General features: G+C 44.8%; 1 protein-coding gene across 3 annotated transcripts in view; it reads left to right on the top strand.

Annotated features, from left to right (window-relative positions):
* The window catches only part of nfia (nuclear factor I/A), a 103,258-nt gene extending 89,360 nt beyond the window's left edge, over positions 1-13,898 (top strand). For 2 of the 3 annotated variants that reach the window (XM_056414781.1, XM_056414780.1), the window contains 4 exons: positions 4,134-4,312; positions 5,472-5,643; positions 7,222-7,310; positions 13,047-13,898. In XM_056414781.1, coding sequence (XP_056270756.1) covers positions 4,134-4,312; positions 5,472-5,643; positions 7,222-7,310; positions 13,047-13,061 — 455 coding nt within the window. In that variant the 3' untranslated portion in view covers positions 13,062-13,898. The remainder of the gene's footprint in view (positions 1-4,133; positions 4,313-5,471; positions 5,644-7,221; positions 7,311-13,046) is intronic. The other variant, XM_056414779.1, reaches the window with a different exon arrangement.
* The last annotated feature ends 9,455 nt before the right edge of the window (positions 13,899-23,353 follow it).

Here is a 23,353-nt window from a genome sequence, read left to right as displayed (position 1 = left end):
GGTTTTGTCAGGAAGAGGTACTAAAAAGCAGATATGTTTTTTTCCACCTGTAGGCTTCAGGCAGGGTTATTTGTGTGTGTGTGTGTGTGTGTGTGTGTGTGTACATGTGTTTGTTACGAGTCACCTGACCCAACCTACCATCAAGCCACGCCCACTCCTTCCCTTCTTTCTTCTTCACGCTGATTTCCTTCCTCTCCTCCGATTGATGAAAGTATCCAACGACACAGAAACATACTTCCTGTGTGCCAAGGTGTGTTTGTGTGTATGTGTCCATGTGTGTGTGTGTGTGTGTGTGTAATCTGCAGATTACTCCTGTTTAATATGAATTCCAGTCATACTTCATAAATCCACACTGCATGTAAACTGAGATGAGATAGTAAATAGTTTTGGCAGTAAATAATATCGAAACGTATTGACTGATCAGCAAATTACCAAATCCATTCACCAGTAGCTGGGTATCCGAGGCTCCTTGAACACACCTCAAAGTACAGTTTCCTTTTTTGTTTCAGGGACCAGACATCAACAAGAGAAGCTAAGTGGTTGTTAAGCGACAGGCGATGGGTGTAAAGCTCGTCATGGACCAGAGCAGGTCACAGTGAATAGCTCGAGGTCTTGGCAGGTCCAGAACCCACCTGAACGTACATCTACCACATGCACAGATTCAGTTTCAAGGACGTTACACTCGGATCAGGAGCACCTTTTTCACTTCAGCTGATAGAGCCACCTTGGACCCCCCACCAAACAAACTGAACTGAGACCTGTGGCAATACAAGGGGGACCCTACCAGACCTGATGGGGAGAATGTGCACCTGCTTCCTCCTGTTGGAAGCCTGTTACGGTTCCTGTAAAAGAACTTGTGTTAAAAAAGAGCCAATTCCAACCTTGATGGTTCGATTCTTTTTTTGCACGAATTTATTTATATTCCTGAATGTTTTCCAGCGGTTCTGTGGGAGGAAAATCCTGCTCTTGTTGAGGCAGATTAAAGGATTGGAAGTGATTAGTGAATTGATGGGAGCAGCTGAACTCCCGCGGGGCGACACACTTCTGTCAACTTCCTGTTTCTGTAAAAAAAACTCAGCCGTAATTAATCCTCATCAGTGACGCTGCAAGTTCTACATCTGAATTCAGTCCATCCTCCTGATACCCCTCCTGCACGCTCTTCCTGGGATCCTCCTCCTCCTCTTTCCTCTCAAGGTCTCTCCTCCTTCTCATCCTTCTTCTTTCTCCTTGATCTTCATCTTCTCCTTCTACGCCCCCTTCTTGGTTCGGCATAACTTTTCACCTTCCTCCTTACCTTCTTCAACCTTCCTCAGCTGAGTGACTACGTCTACCTCCTCCTTACTCTCCCTCTTCCTCCTCCTCATCCTCCTCCTCTCAGTATTTGGTCAGATCTAACTGTCTTCTTTTCCTCCATCCTTCCTCCTCCTCCTCCACCCCCCGCACCCCCGGCCGTGCAATTGAAGGAGCTCTGCCGTTTCAATTCCTCTCCTCCCTCTTATCGTTTATCAACTTTTTGATGGCAAATATTTTCTTTAAGGAGAAGTTGGCAGAGGAGGAGACAGGGTGGTGTGGAGGAAGAGGCGAAGGTGGAGGAGGAGGAGGAGGAGGAGGAGGGTGTCTGAGGCAGTGAAGCGAGGCAATTTGCAAAGTGGAACTAATCCCGGCCCTTTCTTCTGTGTTCGACAAGCGGGGCCTCTGGTCTTCAATACCACACACACACACACACACACACACACCTACACACACACATACACACACACACACACACCAATGTTGCATTGTTAAATAAAGACAAACGGCAAACAATTTGGAAAATCCTCTTGTTTGCTGTTTTTGATAAATGAAACAATCAATATAATTATTGCATTCTATCAACTGTCCACAAGGGGGAAACCCCCCTGGTTGTATAGAAGTATATGAGAACTTCTCTCTTGATTTATTACTTCAATAAATTGTAAACATGGGTTTAGGGTCTGAATCTCTAGTGTCAAGTATTCTTCAATACAGCATGATGTTCATTTGGTAAATGATGGTCCATTTAGAGTCAAATAGACCGTAAACAGGGTATGCTTTAGGGTGGGGCTTACTGTGAATGACAGGTCATTTCTGGTTGTCGGTCTGGGAGTTGTCCCTGTTTTTGTCTTAGTAACAAGAACAAATGTATTACTAGTCGCTGTATAATTTTATATATCGTTAAAGAAAATCTTTTGCAGAGCTAATACACTACTGTATGTCCATGAGCATAAAGACTGGAACATGAGGAAACAGCTAGCAGGGCTCTCGCCCAGTTCAAACACGTGTGTGTGTGTGTGTGTGTGTGTGTGTGTGTGTGTGTGTGTGTGTGTGTGTGTGTGTGTGTGTGTGTGTGTGTGTGTTGCCGATGATGTTGTTTCCTCCCTGTGCAGATTCCCTCACTGCCTCGCCTGAAAAAAGTTAAATGTCACTCGGCCATTTCTGAACACACACACACAGGTGGATGTACATACCTGCCCATTGAGTGAGATCACTCCTATTAACGTACACACAGAATGGCCCGTTATGTGTGTGTGTGTGTGTGTGTGTACAAGAGAAAGAGAGAGGGCAAAGAAAGCCATCCATCCAATGATTACTGTAAATACATTGGCCGCAGGGTACGCACACACACAGTCTCAGACACACACACACACACACTCGGTCAGTGTGTGTTGTCAGAGTGATAAATCACAGCAGACTTTAAGTGAATTAGTGCAGCAGCTTTAACTCTACTTCCCTTCCATCCCTCTCACTCTCTCTTTTGCTCTGCCTCTTTCATTTCAAGTCTCTCTCTGTCTGCCTATCTCTCTCTCTCTCTCTTTATAATTTCTAAAGTCTCTCTTTCCTTTCCTCTTCACATCACAGCCCTTAACGAGGCATCGTCCACTAACGAGCAATCAGAGAATATTAGACCAATTAGATACCTAATTAGATTAGAGAGGAGAGGAGGGGGGGGGGAAGGAAAGGAAAAGAGGGAAGAAAACAAGTTATAAAAGGGAGAGGAAGAAAAGGTGAGAGGGAATACAAGAGAGGAAGACGGAGGAAATTATTAAATAAATGGAGGGAAGATAAGATAAGAGGAGAAAACACAAGAGGACAGGCGAAAAAGAGAGAAGGAAGGATAAAAAAAGAAAAAAGAGACCAGAGGAAGAATGGAGAGGCAAATGGAAAAAAGCAAAGAAAGGAGGTGTGGCGAAGAAGATGGAATGAGGAAATTAAAGAATAAGGAAGCAATAGACAAAAAAAGAGGATATGGTGGCATGAAAAAAACAAAGACAGAAAGATAGAGGAATGGTCGGAGGACAGGAAACAAGAGGGGGAGGAGAAAAGATAAGATAAGGAAGAAGGAAAGAGCAAAAAAAAGAAGAGGACGTGACAAAAGTGGAAAAAAGGAGAGGGAAAAGATGGAAAAAAGGAGAGGAGAGAAGAGAAAATGAAAGAGAGCAAAGCAGAAATGGAAAATAGAAGAGGAAACTGATGAGGATGAGAGGTGAGGAAGACAAGAAGAGTAGACAAGATGAGAGGGGAGGAAGGATAGAGAGGAGGGTAGAGGAGTGTAAGAAAGAGGAAAGGAATGAGTTGAGAACCGGACAGCTAAGGATGAAGTGAGGAGAAGAGGAGATGAAACTAGGGGAAATGAGAGAAAGAAGAACGAAAAAGAGAAGGGGTGGAAGGGTTGGAAGATGAGAGGAGAGGAGTACAACGAAAGAGGGTGATGAGGAGAGAAGAGGAAACAAGAGAGGGGAGGAGAGTGAGAAAAGAAGAAAAGTGGGAAGACATGAGATAAGAAGAGAAAACAACAGAAGAGATGAGGGGAAAGGAAAGAGGAGAAGAAACATGAATAATATCCATTGACCTCCACACACACACACATTCCTTGTGAGTGGCAGCTGGGTGTGAGAGGTGCGTTGCTGTTGTCTTTGTCTCATCTGCCCTGCTGTGTGTGTCCGTCATCGGGTATTTGCATGTGATGACTCGCCCTTTAATCAACTTTAAATGTCCCTCTTTTTACTCCCCCTCTCTCTCTCTCTCTCCCTGTCCCTCAAACAACTCTGTACCACACTCTCCTAACTCTCCTGATAATTTCCCCTCTCTCTCCCCTGCCTCCCCTCAATCCACAGCGAGCCCCCACGCCCCCCCCTCCAGCCTCCACTTCTCCTCCGCCCCCATCCTGCAGCAGCCAGGCTCCTACTTCTCCCACCCGGCCATTAGGTATCACCCGCAGGAGACGCTCAAGGAGTTCGTCCAGCTGGTCTGTCCTGACTCCGCCCAGCAGGCCGGACAGGTGGGCTTCCTCAACGTAAGCGTGCGTGCGCACACACACACACGCACACACACACACACACACACACACACACACACACACACACACACACAGAGAAATACAACATGAGGAAACATCTGAGCTGGGTTTTCCAGCCTCTGCAAAGGTGGGATCGGTATCTGTTTGCAGGGCTGGAGCAGAAAACACTGCAGCAGTGTGTGTGTGTGTGTGTGTGTGTGTGGCCTTGTGTCTGCAGTGAGATAGTTGATATATCTGTGTCTAGACACTGAATCAATACACGATCCCCCCCTTCTCCCATCACCACACACACACGCACAATATCTGTTTTCTCCTTTTAGCAGACATGTAAGACAGAAGTGAAATTCATTTTAAAAAATATTGTTGATTTGACGATATGACACACCCATTAGTTCTTTTTTCTCTGTCAAAGTTGTCCAATCTATGGATGTAAGTATTTGGACCCTTTCCTGAAGTAAAAGTACCACACTGAAAGTAATTCAGTCAAAGTATTTAAGTATAATTAGTAAAAAATCATCATTTATGACATTACATGTTTTTATGTGAAAAAAATCACTTTAACCATCAAACTAGTTCCCAATTGTTGAAGAGACTAATTGATTAATCGTCCAATCATTTCAGCTTTTTACTGTAAAGTAACTACAGCTGTCAGAGTTGAGTAGACGTAGCGAGGAATATGAAATGTGCCTGAAAGCAACACTTGGGTAAATGTAGTGCACGTCAGGTGTTTCTGTGCCGCAGTCTCCTGGTTTCTATCGACGGCCGTCTGGACAACACAAGTGCACTCATGCAGGATAGTAATGTGGACACACTCACAGGCACTCGATAAAGACACAGTATGTGTACTGTAAATATGTATATATATAAATATATATACATACATAGAAAGAGTCTGTATAGGGAAAGAATAGAGACAGAAGGAGGCAGAGAGGTGAAGCGAGGTACTGTGGTATTATGCTTATAGATTAGCAGGAGAAAATGCAAGCGGCAGCAGAATTCTTTATGACCAGCCATGAAAACTGCTGACACACACACACTCACACACACGCGCTCAGAGGGCAGCAGGGAGTTTGAGCTGTTACAGGTTAGCCGTGTGACCGACCTGTTGATGTTTTTTCCACTTGTATTGAATGTTGTCTTTTCTTGTAACCTCCAGCCTAACGGTAGCTCCCAGGGAAAGGTGCACAACCCTTTCCTGCCGACGCCCATGCTGCCTCCCCCGCCGCCTCCCCCAATGGCCCGTCCCGTCCCGCTGCCCATCGACGCCAAGCCGCCCTCCACCTCCACCTCCGAGGGCGGGGGCGGGGGCAACTCGCCCACCTCGCCTAGTAAGTGGAGACGATCGTTTCCCGCCGTGTTGCACAAACGATTCCCCAAAAACTGAGTCCGCCTCTGCAACAAAGGATGAGAGGAAAAAAGAACAAACATATTCTCCATATTTTTATTTATTTTTCTAATATTGACTTCAATAAATGATTCATAATCTGTGAGAGGTGACTCGCTTTGTGTTTGGATTATATTTGACTTCAGGGTTTAGTGTCGATTAACTGTCATTTTGGCAAAAACACACTCGGCCTGTGCCAAAGCTGTTTAATCCTCATCAACGACATATATATATATATATACAAATGTGCTTCATTTGTAACTGAAAATTCAATCTTTGTCACCACTCTGACCTACATCTGCTTAATAACTCCCCAAAAGGCTTTCAAAACTTTATGAATCCGTCAACTAGCTTCGACAGTTCCATTTAGTTGTTGGAAGTCTTTGTGCTAAACTCGTTTCAGAACTACACAGACTTATTCGTTTGAATCCTAAAACAGCCCGGTTAACTCGGGAACAGGAGCATTGTCTCCATGGTGATGACAGGTAAAATGTCCTTGTAACTTTTATTGTGTTTTTCCAGAGGTAACGGTGCTGAGCAGCGGTCGCTTAGCCAGCCGTGTGTTTTTCAGTTTGAAAAACGTCTTAATTTACCCAGAATTCAAATGAGGTAAACTTCTAATTGCTGATAGTCGAGGAAACAGATTCCTTTAGATGACTTTAAATATTAGTCACAATCAAAGTCTGTATGTGTGAATTTATATTACATCTGAGTCTGCAGAGGCCAAGAGGAGTTCTCCAAAACATCTAAATGTGTCAGGTCTTTGTGACGGGGTGAGGCTCAGGCGCAGAGAGACAGGCTGGACGCAATATAAAAAAGAAAAAAGCACTCTTTAATAAGGCAAAACAGTTTACAAAAAAACAAGGTCCAAAAGGGGCAGGCAGGCAGGCAGGCAGGCAGGCAGGCAGGCAGGCAGGCAGGCAGGCAGGGTCGAAGCAGGCAGGATCAGGAACAGGACGACAGGAAAAGGACACGGAACAAATAGACAACAATCGGACAGCAGACAAGGGAAAGACTGACACAATATATAGGGGGGGAACAGGTGTACGACATCAGACAGTAACGAGACAAGAGTGGCTGAGGGCAGGTGCAGGGAATTAAACAATTAAGACAGAGAAGACAGAGGAGACATAGGAAACACGGAACACAGGAGACATGGAACACAGGAGACACGGAACCGGTGTTACAGAATGCTCCTTTAATTCCAAAAAAACAACATCACAAGGTTAAAAAAGTTATTCTTCAGGCTTTGTGTTTTGAGTCCAAAGCGAATCATGTTGTACCCTCTTACCAAACAAACATAGCTATGGTCACTTTACTAAATTCACAGAAAATTAGGTTCAAACTAATGTTGTATTCCTATAACACAGTTACAATCACACAGAGTTGTACTTAAGTCTGAAGTCTCCTGAATCGTGACCCGAGTTCACACCTGAACGCAACCCTCCGCTTGAGCTTAATAAACTGAACTCTATGCGTGTGCGTGTGTGTGTGTGTGTGTGTGTGTGTGTGTGTGTTGCAGCTTACTCCACACCCACTTCATCTCCGGCCCAGCGGTTCGTCAGCGTCGGACCCAGAGATCCCGGCTTTAACATCCCTCAGCAACCACAGGTAACACACTCATGATTTTAGAACTGCAGTTAAACTGCGTTTGAGGGGTGAACGTAGTTGTGACTTTAACACACCAACAGCCAATCAGAGAGCAGGGTTTTCTCTGTGGCCGCAGGTATAAATGTGTGTCAAGTAAAGATGGGGAAAAGAAAGTAACATTTACTATTGAGCAGGTGGTCAGTGAACGCAACATCGACATTCAACACAATGCTTGTGTGTGTGTGTGTGTGTGTGTGTGTGTGTGTGATGAGTTAATTCAAGGCTGCCCGATCATTACACTCTTCATAAATCAGCTGGCCAACCCACCCTGACTTGCACACCACACATGCAGCGCCCACACACACACACACACACCTACACACACACACACAGTGGAGTGAGAGGGCATTGAGGTGGGAGTCCTCTGTTGACAATCGGGACATGTTTGATAGCTTTGGTGTGTGTGTGTGTGTGTGTGTGTGTGTGTGTGGTGGCCTGCCGTGAATGAGGCTGTCGATTTATTGACTCTGTCACAGGCCGATACACACACACACACACACACACACACACACAGTCCTGGAGACATGAGCCAGGTGTTTGTCACTGCTGCTGGAAACAGACTCGTGTTATTTCTTCTTCTGCGCCTCTTGGCCGTCATCTCTCGTCTCTCGGCCCTCCACTGATGAAGGCTTTTCTCAGATCCTGCATTTACAAAAACTGTTTTACTTTTAAAAAATACACAGAAGTTGTCAGTCAATGATGAATGAGAAATGTGGAGAGTGAGAACCTTTTTGTAGAGACGTGAAGTTTTATAGTGACATTCTGTTAAAATGTATGACAAGAAAATGTTTGAGGTTGAGGACATTCGTGTTCTTTGTTTTCTGGAATCAAAGACATTTTTGTTGAATGCCAACATCTTTAGAAAGCAAGGAAATTAAAAAAAAATTGTGAGGACATTTTTCTTCCGTCCTCACTTCTCCAAACGGTTGCTTGAGGTTTAAGACTTGGTTTGAGAGTGGAGGTCAGATTAAGATTATGGTCGCTATAGTGGAAGCATTATGTTAATGAAGGTCCTCATAAAACCTATAGAACTGAAAATGTGTCTGCTTTGGTTCATATGAATAAAAGGCAGTAAGTCGATTGACGTACATACACACTCATATAAAATAAATATAATGAAACACACACACACACACACACACACACACACACACACACACACACAAAAGCAAGAACAAAAGTCACCCTGGGCGGTCGACATTAGGCCCCTGTTAGAGATAGAAAGCCATGGGACAGTACTGTAAACACGCCTCCTCTCATTGCCATGGTGACCAACTGGACAGTCTGTGCATTCCTGTGTGTGTGTGTGTGTGTGTGTGGAGGTTATTTTGGGGGGTGGGGGGGGGCGCAGATGGCACTGGCATTGTGTGAGAGTAGGCATCGTGCCCACACGGGTCAGCATGGTGGTTGCCGCAGGAGACGGTGGTAGTCGCCCACGGAGACGGAGGGAGGGAGTTGGCACCTCCATCGTGCCAACCAATGCACACCTCACACACACACACACACACACACACACACACACACACACACACACACATTTTACACATGGCTATTCAACAGCCAGCCATTACCTGATCAATAAGTGTGAGTGCGCTTATGTTACATCGGAGCAGCAGAAGTTTGCAGTGAGGGTGCTTTCCCTCCTGTGCGTGTGTGTGTGTGTGTGTGTGTGTGTGTGTGGTCCTCATCTGTCTCTGTGTCCTATTTTCACAGTCTTCAAGGTGAAGCTCACGCACACGCACACACACACACACACACACACACACACACACACAGACATGCAGTAAAAGCACCACGCCCACGTCATGACTCACCCACATAGTGACAGTGTGTGTGTGTGTGTATGTGTGTGTGTGTGTGTGTGTGTGTCAGAGCCTGATGTGTCTACTTCCTCTGAGCCATAGAGCTCCATTAAAAGCACATCCGTGAGCCCTCACTGTTGCCTCTTCATCCCCATGAACACACACAAAAAAAGACACACACACACTGTAGTTTATTTTCACCCGGCCCCATACACACCATCCTGTTGCCTGACCTACTCACTCGATGGGTGAATCTGCCGCTAAATATAGTTCCCAACCAATGCACTGTTTCCTCCTGTTATAAGCGTAGAGCACGAAGCAGGAAGTCAGAAAGTACTGAGAGACGGGCCGCCGCGTCGTTAGTTTGATTTGATGACAGTGAGAAAAACATAGTAAAACACACGACTGATCCTTTAATTCAATTCAGTTTATTTGTATAGCCCAATTTCACAAATTACAAATTTGTCTCAGAGTGCTTTACAATCTGTACACATAGACATCCCTGCCCCAAAACCTCACATCGGACCAGGAAAAACTCCCAAATAACCCTTCAGGGGGAAAAAAGGGAAGAAACCTTCAGGAGAGCAACAGAGGAGGATCCCTCTCCAGGATGGACAGATGCAATAGATGTAATGTGTACAGAAGGACAGATTTAGAGTTAAAATACATTCAATGAATATGACAGAGTGTATGAATAGTTCATAGTAGGCATATTCCACGATGGAGACTTCCACGATCCATCAGGCAGATGGCGGTGGGGAGGAGGAGTGGGCGGAGTCTCAACAGTGGGCGGAGTCTCAACAGGACAGTGGCGTAGTCAGGAGCAGGAATTCCACGACCCAGACCTCGATGATCCATCAGGCAGATAGGATCTATGTCATCTCATAGGGTCCGATGACCCCATGAGACGTGAAGTCAAAAGGACTCCGGGGAGAAAGCAGAGTTAGTAACGTGTGATTGAGAGATGAAAATTCATCCTTAAGGAGAGAAAAAAGAGGAGATAGGTACTCAGTGCATCCTAAAACGTCCCCGGCAGCTATAAGCCTATAGCAGCATATCAAGGGCTGGACCAGGTGAAACCTGATTCAGCCCTAACTATAAGCTCTGTCAAAGAGGAAGGTCTTAAGTCTACTCTTAAACGAGGTGACTGTGTCTGCCTCCCGGACTGAAGGTGGAAGCTGGTTCCATAAAAGAGGAGCTTGATAACTAAAGGCTCTGGCTCCCATTCTACTTTTTAAGACTCTAGGAACTACAAGTAGTCCCGCATTTAGTGAGCGTAGCTCTCTAGTGGGGCAATATGGTACTACAAGCTCCTTAAGATATGATGGTGCATCACCAATCAAGGCTTTGTAGGTTAAGAGAAGAATTTTAAACTTTACAGTCTCTCTACCTTCATTCTCCCTTGTACACTTCTCTCCATCTCTCTCTCTCTCCTCCTGTGATGGTGTATCTACTGTCTGAATCACAGCTGTCAGCATCAGCCCGCTGTGTGGTAACATTACTCCACACACACAAACACACACACACACTGTCTGGCCTGTGAGAGTTTCATCTTCTCTGAGTCTTCTCAGGACAGAGGGAGGGAGGAGCTGCACTGCAGGGAGCGAGCGAGAGGGCGAGAGACACCGGGAGACACCGGGAGGGGGGGGGGGGGGGCAGCGAGGTAGAAAAGTCCCAGCGTCAGCAAGTTGTATTGATTAAAAACTAACCTTCCAGTCTTCTCCTCTATCACTACTGCACACACACGCACGCACACACAAACACACACACGCACGCACAAACACCCATACGCACACACACATAGCCTACAAACACAGCAATATAATTACAACAATGCAGAGTGCAGTGAAATCCTGCAACATGGACACACACACACAACAACTATTTCCCTGTATGTGTTTTATTTAAAATTTCCCCTTAAATTTTATAAATGCATAATTTTTGTGTGAAGGTGTGTGTGTGCCTTCACGTCAAATCAATGTTTGTGTGAGTGTAAGTGATTGTGTGTGTGTGTGTGTGTGTGTGTGTGTGTGTGTGTGTGTAAAGAAGTGCAGAGCGGGACAGAGAGCAGAAAATGATCGAGAGAGGATAAATGCGAGGGAAGAAAAGGGAGGAGTAAGAGAGGGGAGGGGAGCGGGACCGAAGGTGGGGTGGGTAGGCGGGGCAAGAGTGGAGGGCGATGCAGTTGCCTTGGCAATTGTAGTCACGTCCTGGGCCGTCTGGTTGTCCCTGGCAACCAGACATGATGTAAGGCGGGGATGAACTTGAACTCGGCAGGGGTAGTGAGAAAGAGGGGGGGGATTCATGAAACATGAGCGATGGACCTTTGGCGATCGATACCGTCCTATCAGCGATGGATTACACACACACACACACATATTCATACACATACACACACACACAGACACACTTTGGTGATGCTGTGGAGATTGTGTCATAAACTCCCAACAGTCGGCAGGAGAACCAGTGCTGTGTTTGAAAACCCAGACAAAAAAAGAGTCTGTGACCAAAACCTGAGATTCATCCCGAGAAAACAAGTCCTGGAGAAAGAAAACAAACAACATGTTCTTTTCTGGGAGTCTGAACAGTTGTTGAGCTAGACACATCAAAGTTTGGCCTGAGGGTGGCGCTAGAGGAAAAGTGGAACACGATCTCCCACGAGAAAAATCAGAAGAAGAAAAAATCCGACCCACATGGGGACATGTGAAGCTGAAGCACTCTACTCTTACGGCGTTTCTCAATATGCGTACTTGTGCGTACTTTTCTCTACTTGTGTCCTCGTGACTCGTGAAACGTCATCAGTCGCAGCCCGGGTACATGTTCACATTCAAAGTTCGCTTTTCGCAAAGCACGGTCAAAATGCCCGGATGTGACTTGATCCTCCCACTTTCCGGAGGATGCATCAGAGGAGACTTGTGGTACTCTGGCCAGCCGATATCCCAGAATGCATTTCACCAGCAACCGGAAACAATAGCGGAGGAGAAAATAAACTACTGACAGTTGTCTTTTTATAAATACTACTGTTGTTGAGTCACGGAATGTAATGTTAGGATGTTTTGTTTGACTGTAAAAAATAATTTACAGTGAATAATTAGAGTAAACCCAGGAGCAAGAACAGCTGATGTGGTGACGGCATCAAGTCAGCTGCTGTTCCAATCGCAGAAAGACCGTCCTCCCGTCCTCTGGAGTCTGGACTCCCAAGTCCAGACTCCAAAAGAACACAAGTCTGTACTCGGTGTACTTTGAATTGAGAAACGCTGTTAGACTTTCACCGAATTGCAAAAGAATAAAGGTCACACTTGTATCTGTTCCAGTCACGAGCAACAACAGAAACTCAAGTTAACGTAGTCAAAGCAACAGTTTGATACAATGACTAATTGTGTGCATGTCAGGATCCACTTTGATTTTTTAAATTATAGACAAGGACATGATATGATATGATATGATATGATTTGATATGATTTGATATTCCTTTATTTGTCCCACAGTGGGGACATTTCAAAAATCACAGCAGCGGTGCACATCAGAGCATCAATGAAAATATATAAAAAACACAAAACACAAAACTAAAAATCTAAATACTAATACTAAATATACAGGGGGAAAATAAAGTAAAATGCTGAGTTTGCCAGGATCTCCAGCGATCTACTGCAGTGTGTTGTGCAGCCTGACAGCAGCAGGAAGGAAGGACTTGTGGTACATATCATTCACAAACATTAAGACGCAAACATAAAGCCAATTTATAACGTGATTGGACATGTCTTTAGCAAATTAGACAGTTTGAAGATTGTATATAGAGGTCTATATATTTATATAAATGTACAAGCATTTGATTGTGATCCGGACGCTGTGGTTCTGACTCCATGTAAACATGTTTTTCTGTCTCCTTCCACAGTGGTACCTGGGATAAGGACTCCAGAGGCCACGACCCCACCCCCTCAACCCACCTGTACGACAGATCGCTGCAACCTCCTCCTTGACCCTTGACCTTTGATGCCAGCCGCGACAGAGAGTCCTTCCTTGCCCCGCCCCTACAGCCCTCCTCGTCCTCCCCCTCTGCGCCTGACTCCACCCCCACCAGCGCCATACTCGGCAGCATCAGCATGGCTACAGCGGATCAAAACGCCCCCCAAACCCGGTGTTAAAACACCTACTCTGTAAGCCGTACGCCACAGACGTCCCTGTGGAAGTATGTATGTCGATGTCCATTTCTAGTGCCAGACCCTGCCCCCCCCCCCCCCAACCCCCCCTCTGCAAAACCCCAAGCCACAGCAATTTTTGGGAACGCCGCGAGGCTGAATCACAGAGCTCTGGAGAAACTACATATCCGCCCTCCCGTCATCCTCCGCAGTGTGCATCCAGAGGACTTACAACAGTACAGTGCCCTCCACCCCCCATTCCAAACCTCCATCCTGGTGGTTCCCGATGGCTTTGGGTTGGTTTGGTTGGTGGAACAGGACGGGCTTGTGGGGAGATGGGAGGTGTTACCTGGCTCAGATACGACCAGCTAATAGCCCCGACCCCCCTCCCCGCGGCATGAGCCCTCACACACCTCCTGGGATGGATGCCCCCCCCCCAACCCCACTTGACCCGGTTGGTGGCACATCAGGGAGGGAGAAAGTCGACAGGGCTCTTTCCAAGGACATGGACCCGTGCTTAATGGAAAGAGCTGACCTGATGGGGAGGTGGTGCGGGCACAAACCAACGCCCTGCCTGTTTCACAGTCACAACATGAACTACACATGGAAGCGGTGGGGGGTTACAACGGGGCTGGGGGAGAGTTCGGGTGGAGGTGGGGTGGTAAACTTGAGGGGGGGGGGAAGCAGGGGTTTGTTGATGTGAAGTGTTGCGACCAGACGCTGGTGGACCCGAACTGGTTTATCTGGAAGGCTTTGGCTTCAAGGCTCATTAATATTTCTCTCTTCGGCCATCATTTCAGCTGGTCCCCTCCTCTTCCTCCTCTATCCATCCACCAGTCTGGGTGAAGCTACCGCATGCAAAGGGTGGGCAGAAGGCTCTGGTGTCCGATACGCAGCAGGCAGACAGGAGAGAGATAAGAGAGAGAAGATGAGTGACTAAAACTTTACCAGTGGAATATGAGGAAAGTGCAATTTTGTTGACTAGCTGTTGGATAGATAAATATCTTTGTAAGATAGCTTGTTGAAGACAGTTGATGAAAAGTATATATAAACTATATTTTTCTTCCTAGTCCGCTCACACCTCTGGGACTCTAAAATATTGGGGTACAAAAAACAACAACACAGCATTGAACTTGAAACCATAGCCTTGTGAGAAATAAGGGGAGCTGTATTCACATTATTGTTTATTATTTGTTGTTTGTTCATCTTGTAAAGCTGTTAACATGGTAAAACAAGAATCCCTTTAAAGAAATATCATTTTCAACACTATCTTTTTTTAAAGCATTTTTTGCTGCTTAAGTCAGCTTTTTATTTAGTTTGAAAGAAAAAAAACTTTACGCGATTAACTTCGTACATCGTTTGACTTTTTTTAAAGCTATTTCAATTTCTCATGAGGCAAAATAAGGAGAAGATATGACAAGTGAATTTCAGCTGAAACATAATCATGTTTTCTCCGGTTTCTGCGAGATAATCGTTAACGGGTGTTACCCGCTGATTGGCTGGGTCTCCTAGAGGTCCCGTCCAATCAAAAGCACTTATTCCTGCATTTGGCCCATAGGCCGTGAGTGTGTAATCAGGGGGTGTGGTTACGTGATAAAGAGGCAGAGCAGAGGGTAACTCTCTGGAAGCTTTCGTCCACAAATAGCCGAGCTTCACATGCAACTTACCATTTTATTGAACTTCAGTTTTGTTTTTCCTTTCCTATACTATATATATATAAATATATATATACACACACATACACGCACACACACTTACGACCATCCAGCGTCGAACAAAAGTGAATTAAAAAAGCAAAAAAATGAGAAAAAAAATCTGCATGTTCTAGTGTTAGTGACGCATTTTTCCATAGATGATGTAGTTAGTGAGATAAAGACACTATATTGTAAATCCAACATCAGGCACTTGCCAGCAGCCGTCTCTTAGTTTGACCCCGTCTAAGCCTTTCCTATCGCTCTCCTTCACAAACAACCAGCTCTCTTCGCATCTCGGCATCTCTCCATTCTTTTCTTCTTTTTTGTTTACTTCCTTCCCCCTGTCCTTCTTTACTTTTTCCTTCAGCAACAGATCAATTATGCTTTTTCCTTCAGCTTTTCAGTTCCTTTCATCTGTACGTTATCAAATTGCACGAAAACAATTGTTCCTCATCAATGTGCCTTGAGCTACGGTCCAGTCCTGAGAGGTTGCACAAGATCCAATGTGGAGAGTCTTGTTTGATTGTTTTGTTCCTTTTCAACTTGATAATTCACCCTCCACACCTGCGGTTCTGTTGCTAGTTGGAGCAATTAACGTCAAAGCGTTGAAGCCGAAGAGGAACGCTGTGATTACCAGAATTACTGGCTGGTAATCGCTCAGTTTTACCTACAGCAGGTGAAATCTACACCAGCTACAATCAGGTCAATCATGTTCAGGTACCTGCTAACGGACGGCAACACAGGGACATTTTGTGAAATGAGCGCCAAGTCAGAGGTTATGTAATGTCGACAGGACTAATGTGAAGATGATATTTGTCTTATGTCAAAACAACGTGAGGTTAACATTACCTTTTTAGCTGTAAGCTAATGGTCAGGTGTAGCATCTAAAATGTTTCCTTCAGGTGAGCTAATAGTTAGCTGCTAATGTTAGCTAATGGTCTAGCAGCTCCAACGGGTTTGAGGTGGGAGAAGGGGAACCAGATGGCAGTGGGTGACATTTGGGAGGTGGTGGTGGCCTCCGGTGTGTTACATTCAGTGTAAAAAACCAATACGAGTAATAATAATTGTAGTATTCTTTCCAGTCGACTTTGCTAAACCGCTGTGAAACTCGGTTTTAGTCTAATTTAGGGGACAAGAAAAAGCCATGAAACATGTCTTCTCCTAGTCCCTGCTCCCTAACAATTAACATCTAGAAGCTGAAAAGCTTTGCTCCAGTTAGATAGCGTTTAGTTTAGCAGGTCAAATAGTTTACATGAGTAGCTAAACACTTTGAGTCTACTAGCTTCAACAGTTGTTTTGGGGTTAGCTTAGTTTAATTCATAAGCATTGTGGTCCATAACAGTTCTTTTTAGCAGATATAAAGAGTGTGATGACCAAAAAAATATAAAAATCATAATGGTTAAAGACATTGTGCCCATTTCACAAAATGTTGTCATGCCAGTATCTTGATATAACAGACGGTGCTTGTGACTGCTCACTAGCTGGTAGATTTGTTCAGTGAAACTAACAAGTTAACCCCCACCAATCCCTTTCATCCGATCCCGGATCCGGGATGGTTTTAATTTTCTTCGAACAGCAAAAACTTTAATTTTCAAGTCTTCCTTTTTACATTTTTGGTTGGTTGGGTCTTCTACTTTTTGTTCCCAGATATGTACAATGAGGACATAAAATATGCAATACATGCTTGCACTCACTTAGATTTTGTTTTTTAGTTTAGTTTTTTCTTTCTCTTTACTTTCAACCAAAGTAAGCGTGCACGTGACTGGCATCATGCTCCGTGGTCGGTCCCTAAAAATTGTGAAGCCAGCCCCACACCAATGCTCCAGCGAAGCTGAGCCACCATCGCTCGGGGAATTCCACTTCCTTCCTTCCTGTTTTGATAATCTTCCAGACGGCCGCAATATAACATTTGGGTCTCTCTTTCCTAATTGTTTTATTATTATTTCTTTGGTCACAAGCAAGCCTTAAACAAGTCCAACTTCTTCTCCATCGCGCAGAAATAGGTTTTTTTTTAAGGAAATTTTGATGACGTCCTACATTTTAACCACGCCCCGCCCTGCTCGGCAGTGGTTTTAGTGAATCAATTGTTTACCTGTTGTGTGTTCAGTCCGTCTATCAAACGTAACGGACAGCGCCGTGATGCCATCAGCTGTGATGGTTTAGTAGTTCCACTTGTGTGGGTTGTGTTTCCTCCTAGTGTGACATGTTTGTTTCGTCTCTGTTCTTACCCTTTAGCCATGAGTTGGGCATTACTTCCTTAATTATCTGCACTAAATATGAAAGAAATGACAATAGTGAAAAAGTATTAAAAATAAAATTAAAATAAAGTAAAAAAAATACAGCTCCCAGGGCTTAAAAAGAGCGAAGGGAATACAAAAAAATTTGCACGGACATTTATTTTTTAAGTGTCACGAAAACCTTGTGAAACAGCCTATCTAATCAGCGACCTTTGGCTGTGTTGTGTGTAAGATAACGACAAAATTGCACCCTTTTTAAAGAAAGAAAAAATGAAAAAGAATATAAAAGCAATAGTTTGGGCAGTGTGTTTTTTTGTTCTTGTGTTGTGTGTGTAATTTAGTTCTGGTACAGCAGCGAAGAGACGCAGTGAAGAGATAGCTCTTAACGGACGGGAGGGCAGAGCAGCAGGGCCACTCGGCCCGACCGGGAGACGTGTTTGTATGTTGTATAGTTTTATTAATTACACTGATTTTAAAGCTGCCCTATTTTATAATGCAGGACTTTTGTAACATTGATAAAATGAGGAAAAACTAGTGTTGTGAATTTTCTGATTGTTTGTATCGAGGCCACATTACTAGAACTGGTTTGGTTTGTTTTCCGGGAACTGGATTTAAGTTAAAAACTTTCCTGTTTCTTTATTTTTCTTTATTTTTTTTCTTATTTTTTTCTTTCCTTTTTATATGTATTTAAGAACATTTCCTCTGTTGATGGTATAGCATATTCCTGTACTTAAAAAGTATCGGGCGCTGTGGTGATAAGACCATTGTAAATGGATGTTAAAGTATGCTGTATGTTTTGAAGGTTATTTGTTGCATCAGTGTTGATGAAGCTACATCTAGGTAATTCTGAGGAAAATTGGGAAGAAAAGCAAGCGTTTTTTTAAATGCATTTTAAAAATATTAGTTTTAGGCAGGAGACAATGACATAGCCAGCCAAAGGATGCCCCTACTATAAATGCATCCTGGCATCTTTTTTTGTGTTCACCATTCCATGCAGGAAAATAAACAGCTTGATTATGCAACATGATTCTTTTACTTTTCCATCTGTTTCTTTCTTCACTGGCTTACAATATCACCTCCTCCTCTTCCTCTTCCTCCTCTCCTCCTCCTCCAGCCCTCCCTCAGCCTGGAGGTCCACTCTGATCTCCTTACATCTGCACATCCCCTGCTGCTCCATCACTGCATCACATTCATGCAGCAGATAATCGGCCAAGAAACGACGAGGACTTCCGGAGTTTCTGCTCATTTCCTGCATTGTCCTCTAGTTTTACAGCTTTTGTAACGAAAGGGTATGTTGGCTCATTCCTCAATAAATATAAAAGGGACGCTCGTCTAACCAGGCATCAACAGCTCCTTTGGGCGCCCATGAAGGTCTACCCTGGATGTGTTCTTCCACAGTCCATGTTCACAACCAGGGCTGCGACCGATAATCATTTTCCTTGTCGATTGATCATTCTCCATTAATCGTTCAATCATTTGGTCTTTAGAATGTCTTTCAGAGCAAAACAATGCATATGCTCTCACTAGAAGACCAGAATATTTTTGCAATAGTGAAGCTAGAACCAGGGATTTTTTTATTTAAATCACTTCAAACAATCATAAATTATCAAAATTGTTCTCTAGATCACACAACCCAATATGCAATTATTGTAGCTGCAAATGCACGTTGGAGGAAGATTGCATGTCTTGTGTGTTCTATGGCCAGAAAAGAAAAAACATCCGTTAAAATAAACTAGCCCTCGTGCGAATGTTTCTCTGAGAAACATGTTCCAGCCTGGAATACGACTGATACATGTGACTGAGACACATCCAGTGTAGACCAACTGTCTCCATCCTCTCCTACTCATGTTGTCTTGACAAACCTTTTTTTTGCAAACCCCAAACCATCTGGTGGCAGGTCCAGGTATACCAAAAACTGTATGGCATTTTGGGGAAATGTGTATGAGGAAATGGTAAAAACCATAAAATGCACCCTGGGTTTGAATGTTTGGAAAAAGGAGAAAGGCTTTTTTATTTCATTGAAAAAAAATTATGAAAGGGGACATTGAAGTGGCAGCGTGCTTGTTTTGTGACTGGAGGCGAGATGAGTTTCAGGTGCAAATTAATATAGTGGAAGAATAAAAAAAGAGCAACAACAACTCAAATCCCACTTGAAGGGAAAGCTGTGAAGAGACGCTCTCTTGAATCTGGCAAACCTCTTTGAGCTCATAAGATGAATCCCCCAGCTTGCTCCGCTCCTCCTCCTGAATCGAGAGAACGCAAAAGCTTGCCTAACCAGCAATATGAGCGGGAGAGTCAAACACTGTCTTTAAAAAAATTAAAACTTTAGGAGAGAGGCACTCATAACTCCCCTACCTGACAAGAGTTGATTTCTTGGGGGGATTCTGCCTTTGAGGAATTCTGCTGCTCCATCAAGAAACAGGGTTGAACAAAGGCGTAGCTTTTTAACGCTAGCACCTTTGTTGTTTGTCATTTGTCCAAATTCTTCCCTCGCATCCCCCGCCGGAGAGATCAATCCATCGGACCGGACCGTTGTGCGAGTCTGCTGTTTTTGAGAATGGGGTTCGAGAAGTAATCGAATTTGAACTGCTTGAACGTGAAGAGGGGCAGAATTCTTCAGGTATTTTTAATCCGCCCATGTACTTTGAATCGCTTTAGAGGCCCGAGGATGTGAACTATGGCAAGCGACCGTAGCCTCTGCTCATGGGACCGGGGGAGAGCTTCAGTGACACCTGGAATCTGCCCTCCAGCTGCTTCTCATTCGCTCCGAAACCCCAGTCGAAAAAACCTGCTGTTGTCTTCGGCAACGGCGGAGGCCGAAGGGAAGACATCCTTCAGCGCGACGAGCCGCGGAAATGAGTACAAATGGCACCACTTTAGAGAGATGAAGGGAAGTCATTGGACGGGGAGGCAGGTAACACCGAAGCGGGCGGCTCTCCGGCGCTCAGCGGGAATTAATTACAGTGTCGCTGCTCCTTTGCAAAGATATTTATTCATCCCATTGCAAAACCATCACACGGTGCTAAGTGTTGAATCAAGAAAGTGTAGAGGAGGCGAGCTGAGAGAACTTGCCTCTGTCATGCTTCCCCTGACAGCGTATCCTAGCATAGAAGTCTAATCTGCATGAGAACTATGCACTGACTCCAGAACAATCCACGTGCGCTCCAGCGCCGCCCGCGAGGACTCTGGTATCTCACTTTGTGAAACACTTTCGGCCTCTGCCTTCTTTTACGATCCGTCCTTCCGTTTTTTCCAGATCCCAGCTTCCACGGGCCGAACGAGTCAAACGACAAAATCGGAAAAAGAAACGAACCAGCATATTACATGATATATTGAAAAAGATCAAATGTAGTGCCTGTGAAAACCTGTATTATAATGCTCTTCTGAATACCGAATACGATATTTGTTTGTAACTGTTGACATTTCTGACCACCAGTAGCCTTTGCTGTCTGTCAGGCCCCTCTGATTATAGCTAATGTACAATAATCATAAGATATAACTGCATGCTCTTCCATAATCGCCTAGTAAACTGTTACGATGACAAATGGGAAAAGAAAAAATAAGTGACAAAAACCAGATTGTTCTGTTACTGTTTTTGGTTCCTCTCTCTATTGCTTTTATTCTGACCTCTCCCTGTAAGCCTCAAACCTTTTACTGCTCATCTCCTTCATCCATCCATCCTCACACACGGAACTCTCTCATCCCCGACATGAAACCACTACGAACACCTCCGCGGTTTCTCTACCGCGTGTCGGTTTATTGCCATCGATCTGATGGGCGTGCCACCATGATGACTGCCCGGGGGCAATCGGCGGACTGCCACTGCCTCGCGTTTTTTTTTTTTTTTTTTATCTGACAATCTCCAGCTAACCTTTTAACATCAGCAAACACCCGGCTGGTCTGGCTTTCTTCAACCCCTCCTCCCTCGCGTCCATTGACCACCAAGCAGAAAAATATCTGCAAGGGCTCTGGGTGAGTCCTTCTCCTCCTTCTCCTCCCCAGGCAGTTTCTTGCAGGAGACCAAATCGATGTCCTCGGCCTTTTGTTTTTTGCAGCGCTCGGCACTATCCGGGACAGAATCCCCCTCCCTCCTCATCGAGCCTCCGCTGCGTCTCCCTCGGCTGGACTTCAAACGGCCCGCTCCTCCTGGATGAGAAAGGACTAGAAAGAGAAAGAGGTAGCTGGCACCTGGGAGACCCCCCCCCCCTCCCACTCTCTCTCTTTCTGTCTCTCACCCCCCCTCACCTCTTCCCTCCTCCCAGTCCCAGGCCAGCTGGGGTCGATCGGCTTGTCTAGCTCACCTCCAGTGGCTCCTCTCTCTGTGTTCGACTCGCAGCCTGTCGATGCGGCTCGGCTCTTTGAAACTAAACAGTTTCTTCGACTTGTGAATCTCTTTTAGGGCAGAAAACTTTTGCGATGACAAACTTTGTTGATGACCAGACTGTTTTGCTAAAGGACAATGCCACGGATGTTGCAAGTGGCTGTACATGACTTCTCGCTACAGGGCACGCTGTACTGTTGTACATTGTCCAATGGAGTTTTCTCCATTACTTTTCATCGGATATCAAAGATTCTTCCCACCCCTATCTTTCAACAGGGGGTGTTTCTTCAAAGTCCTTAAATGTAAAAAGAAAAATCACACATGCCAATAAGTATAAGCTTAGCTCATTAGCCAATAGCTCAAAGGAACAATGTCCGTACAGAAATTCCAAGCAATGTAATAAATGATTTGACAGGATGAAATGTATCTAGAAGTAGAAAACACAGCAACATGCTTTGAAAACTGTTGGCAGTAAACCTGATCCGTAGTAGAACCCCGTGGTTCTTCAGAGTAGAAGTCTTAGCATCCAGACGACATTTCCATCGCTGGGTTTAAATTTCCAGTTGAAAACTAACCGGGATTTTTTTTTTTTACCGACGGCCGAGAACTGCCCACATTCCTGCCTGTAGGTGTTCTAAATATTTAAGCCGATCGCCAGTATGGACGATCAATTGGCTCGCTTAGTATTTTCTCGTTGCCTTCCGTCCAGCCCTCTGGAGGCAGTGACAATCTGCGAAGGAAGGAGAGCTTTATCTTTAACCCCCAAAAAAGGGGCGCCGGGCCGCATCCTGCCCCGCTGCAGTCTGAATCACATTTACAATGCATCCCGCATCCCCCCCCAGCCCCAATTCCCCCTAACCACGACTGGTTCGGTTCCCCCATCGACACCCGACCATCAGCCTCACCCTCATCCATCCTCGCCCAGAACGGACTTAAACCTTGTGCCTCTACAACTCTTTTATGGGACAGGGCGGTGTTTTTTGCCGCCGGCGTCGCACCGGTTCACGATCTGGTGTTACACTTTTGTTAAATGTTAACTAGTTTCCATCAGTTGTGTCCGGTGCCATTGTTGTTCTTCCTCTGTGTTCTGAAGCTGTGGGTTTGCACTGACTTCTCCGACTGTTCTTCTGTCACTTTGTTGTTCTGTTTCTTTTCCTGTTCTTCCCTTTCTGTTGTTTTCTGTTGAACTGGTGAAGTGTTGGCCCATCACTCGTGGCCCCATTAGTGACTCCATGTCCACGCAGACTCAATTTACTGGAAGCAAAATGTGCATTTCCTATGCAACAACGAGAAAAAAATAAAGACGCTAATGCTCTATCGACCGTCTCTTGTCTGTCTTTCCCTTGTTTCATGTGTGTATTCATCTGTACATCTATATGTGCAGTCCAGCGCTGCTGTGTCCAGAGTTCAAGAACGAAGAGAAATATTCTGTTGTGGCAGAATTTTACTTTGCGATCATTTTAGAAAAAAGAAGATGTTTTCACATATTTGATCTCATGTGATAACATTTGCATAGATTGTTTTGATAGAAGTTTATATTAAAAGATACAGTCCTTAATCTTGGGATGGGGTGAAAACAATATTGTAGTTTATACATCAGGTATAGGATTCATTTGGATACATTACAAGTGCAAGAAATGTGCAAGTAAATGTGAAAAGACATTGAAGATACCCTGGGAAAGGAATTTAAACACAATCCGTTTTGAAGTGATGCTTTCCCAGGAGATTGTTGCTTCTTGATACCTCGGGTGATTTAATCCCGCCCACCTCTCCATGGAGATCAAAGACTGTTGGTGTGTGATGTTCCCCAA

Source organism: Pseudoliparis swirei, chromosome 5 (assembly GCF_029220125.1).
Source record: "Pseudoliparis swirei isolate HS2019 ecotype Mariana Trench chromosome 5, NWPU_hadal_v1, whole genome shotgun sequence".
In the NCBI taxonomy this organism is placed as follows: Eukaryota; Metazoa; Chordata; class Actinopteri; order Perciformes; family Liparidae; genus Pseudoliparis; species Pseudoliparis swirei.
This window is presented reverse-complemented; position numbering and strand designations above follow the sequence as displayed.